Here is a 9,152-nt window from a genome sequence, read left to right on the forward strand (position 1 = left end):
TCAGACTAGAGGCAGCCACGTGCACGCACATGTTCAGACTAGACGCAGCCACGTGCACGCTCATGTTCAGACTAGAGGCAGCCACGTGCACGCTCATGTTCAGACTAGACGCAGCCACGTGCACGCTCATGTTCAGACTAGAGGCAGCCACGTGCACGCACATGTTCAGACTAGACGCAGCCACGTGCACGCTCATGTTCAGACTAGACGCAGCCACGTGCACGCTCATGTTCAGACTGTACCTGGAGGAAACAGGAGTACAGACCATAATCCTACTCTGTCGTCATGGTAACAGGTGTGCTGCTGTATGGGCCGCCGGGCTGCGGTAAAACGCTGATCGCCAAGGCGACGGCCAAAGAGGCGGGGTTTCGCTTCATCAACCTGCAGCCGAGCACGCTGACCGACAAGTGGTACGGAGAGTCTCAGAAGCTCGCCGCCGCCGTGTTCTCATTGGCTGTTAAACTGCAGCCGTCAATCATCTTCATCGACGAGATTGGTATGCACGCGCACATACACACTCATTATACACACATACACACTCATTATACACACATACACACTCATTATACACACACACACACATTATATACACACACACACACACACACACACATTATACACACACACACTCATTATACACACACACACACATTATATATACACACACACACACACACACATTATACACACATACACACTCATTATACACACACACACAAACATTATATATACACACACACACACACACACACACATTATACACACATACACACTCATTATACACACACACACAAACATTATATATACACACACACACACATTATATATACACACACACACACACACAGATTATACACACATACACACTCATTATACACACACACACACATTATATACACACACACACACATTATACACACACTCATTATACACACACACACACATTATATACACACACACACATTATACACACACACACACTCATTATACACACACACACACACACACACATTATACACACACACACACTCATTATACACACACACACACATTATATACACACACACACATTATACACACACACACTCATTATACACACACACACACACACACACATTATACACACACACACACTCATTATACACACACACACACACACACACATTATACACACACACACACTCATTATACACACACTCACACATTATATACACACACACACATTATACACACACACACACTCATTATACACACACACACACACACATTATATATACACACACACACACATTATACACACATACACACTCATTATACACACACACACACATTATATACACACACACACACACACACATTATACACACACTCATTATACACACACACACACATTATATACACACACACATTATACACACACACACACTCATTATACACACACACACACACACACACATTATACACACACACACACTCATTATACACACACACACACATTATATACACACACTCATTATACACACACACACACATTATACACACACTCATTATACACACACACACACATTATATACACACACACACATTATACACACACACACACTCATTATACACACACACACACACACATTATACACACACACACACTCATTACACACACACACACTCATTATACACACACTCATTATACACACACATTATACACACACACACACACACATTATACACACACACATACACACTCATTATACACACACTCATTATACACACACATTATACACACACACACACACACATTATACACACATACACACTCATTATACACACACTCATTATACACACACATTATACACACACACACACACACATTATACACACACTCATACACACACATTATACACACTCATTATACACACATACACACTCATTATACACACACACACACTCATTATACACACACACACACATTATACACACACACACACTCATTATACACACACACACACACACTCATTATACACACACACACACATTATACACACACACACACATTATACACACATACACACTCATTATACACACACACACACACATTATACACACATACACACTCATTACACACACACACACACACATTATACACACACTCATACACACACTCATTACACACACACTCATTATGCACATACGCACACACACACATTATATACACACACTCATACACACATACACATTATACGCACACACATTATACACACATACACACTCATTACACACACACACACACACATTATACACACACTCATACACACACTCATTACACACACACTCATTATGCACATACGCACACACACACATTATATACACACACTCATACACACATACACATTATACGCACACACATTATACACGCATACACACTCATTATACACACACTCATTATACACATATGCACACACACACATTATACACACATACACACTCATTATACACACACACATTATACACACACTCATACACACACATTACACACACATACACACACATACACACTCATTATACACACATACACACTCATTATACACACACACACTATACACACACTCATACACACTCATTATACACACACACACACACACATTATACACACATACACACTCATTACACACACACACACACACACATTATACACACACTCATACACACACTCATTACACACACACTCATTATGCACATACGCACACACACACATTATATACACACACTCATACACACATACACATTATACACACACTCATTACACACACATACACACACACACACATTATACACACACACACTCATTATACACACACACACACACACACACACACATTATACACACATACACACTCATTATACACACACACTCATTATACACTCATTATACACACACACACTCATTATACACACATTATACACACATACACACTCATTATACACACACACACACACATTATACACACACTCATACACACACTCATTTTACACACACACACACACACACACACATTATACACACATACACACTCATTATACACATACACACTCATTATACACACATTATACACACACACACACACACACATTATACACACACTCATAAACACACTCATTTTACACACACACACACACATTATACACACATACACACTCATTACACACACACACACACACACACACACATTATACACACACTCATACACACACTCATTACACACACACTCATTATGCACATACGCACACACACACATTATACACACACTCATACACACACTCATTACACACACACTCATTATGCACATACGCACACACACACATTATACACACACTCATACACACACACATTATACGCACACACATTATACACGCATACACACTCATTATACACATATGCACACACACACGTTATACACACATACACACACATTATACACACACTCATTATACACACACACACTCATTACACACACATACACACACACACACACATTATACACACACACACTCATTATACACACACACACACGTTATACACACATACACACACATTATACACACACTCATTATACACACACACACTCATTACACACACATACACACACACACACATTATACACACACTCATTATACACACACACACTCATTATACACACACACACACATTATACACACACACACTCATTATACACACACACACACACACACACATTATGTACACACACTCATTATACACACACTCAATATACACACACACACATTATACACACACACACACATTATACACACACACATTATATACACACAGATTATACACACACACACATTATACACACACACACATTATACACACACACACACATTATATACACACACATTATACACACACACACACATTATACACACACACACACACATTATATACACACACATTATACACACACACACACATTATACACACACACACATTATACACACACACACACACTCATCATACACACACACTCATCATACACACACACTCATTATACACACACACACACATTACACACACATTATACACACACACACATTATACACACACACTCATTATACACACACACACATTACACACACACTCATTATACACACACACACATTATACACACACACTCATTATACACACACACACATTACACACACACTCATTATACACACACACACACATTACACACACACTCATAATACACACACACACATTACACACACACTCATTATACACACACACATTACACACACACACATACACACACTCATTATACACACACACACGCACACACACTATACACACACACACACACACACTATACACACACACACACACACACACATTACACACACACTCATTATACACACACACACACATTATACACACACACACACACTCATTATACACACACACACATTATACACACACATTATACACACACACACACACACTCATTACACACACACATTATACACACACACACACTCATACACACACATTACACACAGACTCATTATACACACACATTACACACTCATTATACACACACACACACATTATACACACACTCATTATACACACACACACGCACACACACTATACACACACACACACATTATACACACACATTACACACACACTCATTATACACACACACACACATTACACACACACTCATTATACACACACACACACACACACTTATACACACACACACTCATTATACACACACACACTTACACACACACACATTATACACACACACACACTCACACACATACACTCATTATACACACACATTATACACACACTCATACACACACTCATTATACACACACTATACACACACACACTCATTATACACACACACACACACACACACACACATTATACACACACACACACACTCATACACACACACACTCATCACACACACACATTATACACACACACACTCATACACACACACACTCATCACACACACACATTATACACACACACATTATACACACACTCATTATACACACACACACTCATTACACACACACATTATACACACACTCATTATACACACACTCATCATACACACACACACACTCATTATACACACACACACTCATTATACACACACACTCATTATACACACACTCATCATACACACACACACACTCATTATACACACACACACTCATTATACACACACACATTATACACACACTCATCATACACACTCATCATACACACTCATCATACACACTCATCATACACACACTTATTATACACACACACATTATACACACACTCATTATACACACACTCATTATACACACACACACATTATACACACACACATTATACACACACTCATTATACACACACTCATTATACACACACTCATCATACACAGTCATTATACACACACACACACATTATACACACACACATTATACACACACTCATCATACACACACTCATTATACACACACACATTATACACACACACATTATACACACACTCATCATACACACACTCATCATACACACACTCATTATACACACACACATTATACACACACTCATTATACACACACTCATCATACACACACTCATTATACACACACTCATTATACACACACTCATTATACACACACACACACATTATACACACACTCATTATACACACACTCATTATACACACACTCATCATACACAGTCATTATACACACACACATACTATACACACACTCATTATACACACACACATTATACACACACTCATTATACACACACTCATCATACACACTCATTATACACACACACACACTCATTATACACACACTCATCATACACACACTCATTATACACATTCATCATACACACACTCATTCTACACACACTCATCATACACACTCATTATACACACACATTATACACACACTCATTATACACACACACATTATACACACACTCATTATACACACACTCATCATACACACACTCATTATACACACACTCATCATACACACTCATTATACACACACACACACACATTATACACACACACATTATACACACACACATCATACACACACTCATCATACACAGTCATTATACACACACACATTATACACACACTCATTATACACACACACATTATACACACACTCATTATACACACACACTCATCATACACACACTCATTATACACACACTCATTATACACACACACATTATACACACACACATTATAAACACATACATTATACACACACTCATTATACACACACTCATCATACACACACACACACTCATTATACACACACACACACTCATCATACACACACTCATTATACACACACTCATCATACACAGTCATTATACACACACACACACATTATACACACACTCATTATACACACACACTCATCATACACACACACACACTCCTCATACACACTCATCATACACACACTCATTATACACACACACACACACACATTATACACACACACATTATACACACACTCATTATACACACACTCATCATACACACACACACACTCCTCATACACACACACACACTCATTATACACACACTCATCATACACACACACACACTCATTATACACACACACACACATTATACACACACATATTATACACACACATTACACACACACTCATCATACACACTCATCATACACACACTCATTATACACACACTCATTATACACACACACATTATACACACACACATTATACACACACTCATTATACACACACTCATCATACACACACACACACTCATTATACACACACACACACACACATTATACACACACACATCATACACACACTCATCATACACACACTCATTATACACACACACACACTCATTATACACACACTCATTATACACACACACACACTCATTATACACACACTCATTATACACACACTCATTATACACACACACACACTCATGATACACACACTCATCATACACACACTCATTATACACACACTCATTATACACACACTCATTATACACACACACACACTCATTATACACACACTCATCATACACACACACACACTCATTATACACACACTCATTATACACACACACACACTCATCATACACACACTCATCATACACACACTCATCATACACACACACATTATACACACACTCATTATACACACACTCATTATACACACACACTCATCATACACACACTCATCATACACACACACACACACTCATCATACACACACACATTATACACACACACTCATCATACACACACACATTATACACACACACATTATACACACACTCATCATACACACACTCATCATACACACACACATTATACACACACACATTATACACACACTCATCATACACACACTCATCATACACACACACATTATACACACACACACACATCATACACACACACATTATACACACACACATTATACACACACTCATCATACACACACTCATCATACACACACACATTATACACACACACATTATACACACACACATTATACACACACACATTATACACACACACATCATACACACACTCATCATACACACACTCATCATACACACACTCATCATACACACACACATTATACACACACACATTATACACACACACATTATACACACACTCATACACACACTCATAATACACACACACATTATACACACACACATTATACACACACTCATTATACACACACTCATCATACACACACACACACACACACACTCATCATACACACACTCATACACACACTCATTATACACACACACACACACTCATCATACACACACTCATCATACACACACTCATCATACACACACTTATCATACACACACTCATTATACACACACACACACACTCATCATACACACACACATACATTATACACACACACATCATACACACACACATACATTATACACACACACACACACACTCATCATACACACACTCATCATACACACACTCATCATACACACACTCATTATACACACACACACACACTCATCATACACACACACATTATACACACACACATTATACACACACACATCATACACACACACACTTACACACACACACATTACACAAACACACTCATTATACACACATTCATCATACACACACTCATTATACACACACATTATACACACACACATTATACACACACACACACACATTATACACACACACACATTATACACACAAACACACACATTATACACACACATTATACACACACACACATTATACACACACATACACACACACTATACACACACACACATTATACACACACACACACACACACATTATACACACACACACACACACACATTATACACGCACATTATACACACACACACATTATACACACACATTATACACACACACACATTATAAACACACGCACATTATACACACACATTATACACACACACACATTATACACACACACACATTATACACACACACACACACATTATACACACACATTATACACACACACATTATACACACACACATTATACACACACACACTCATTATACACTCACTCATTATACACACACACATTATACACACACTCATTATACACACACACACACTCAGTATACACACACACTCATCATACACACACACACACACATTATACACACACACACACACACACACACACATTATACACACACACACACACACACACTGATTATACACACACACACACTCATTATACACACACTCATTATACACACACACATTATACACACACACACACTCATCATACACACGCACATTACACACACACTCATTATACACACACACACGCATTACACACACACACTCATACACACACACACTCATTATACAAACACACACATTACACACACACTCATTATACACACACTCATCATACACACACACACGCATTACACACACACTCATCATACACACACACACATTACACACACACTCATTATACACACACACTCATCATACACACGCACATTACACACACACT

At 38.0% G+C, this 9,152-nt stretch overlaps 1 protein-coding gene across 1 annotated transcript in view; it reads left to right on the forward strand.

The window, feature by feature from the left end:
* atad1b (ATPase family AAA domain containing 1b) overlaps positions 1–9,152 on the forward strand; it is a 45,568-nt gene that overhangs the window by 15,683 nt on the left and 20,733 nt on the right. Inside the window, exon 5 of the mRNA XM_042396317.1 lies at positions 296–496. Coding sequence (XP_042252251.1) covers positions 296–496 — 201 coding nt within the window. The remainder of the gene's footprint in view (positions 1–295; positions 497–9,152) is intronic.

Source organism: Thunnus maccoyii, chromosome 20 (assembly GCF_910596095.1).
Source record: "Thunnus maccoyii chromosome 20, fThuMac1.1, whole genome shotgun sequence".
NCBI classification, from domain to species: domain Eukaryota; kingdom Metazoa; phylum Chordata; class Actinopteri; order Scombriformes; family Scombridae; genus Thunnus; species Thunnus maccoyii.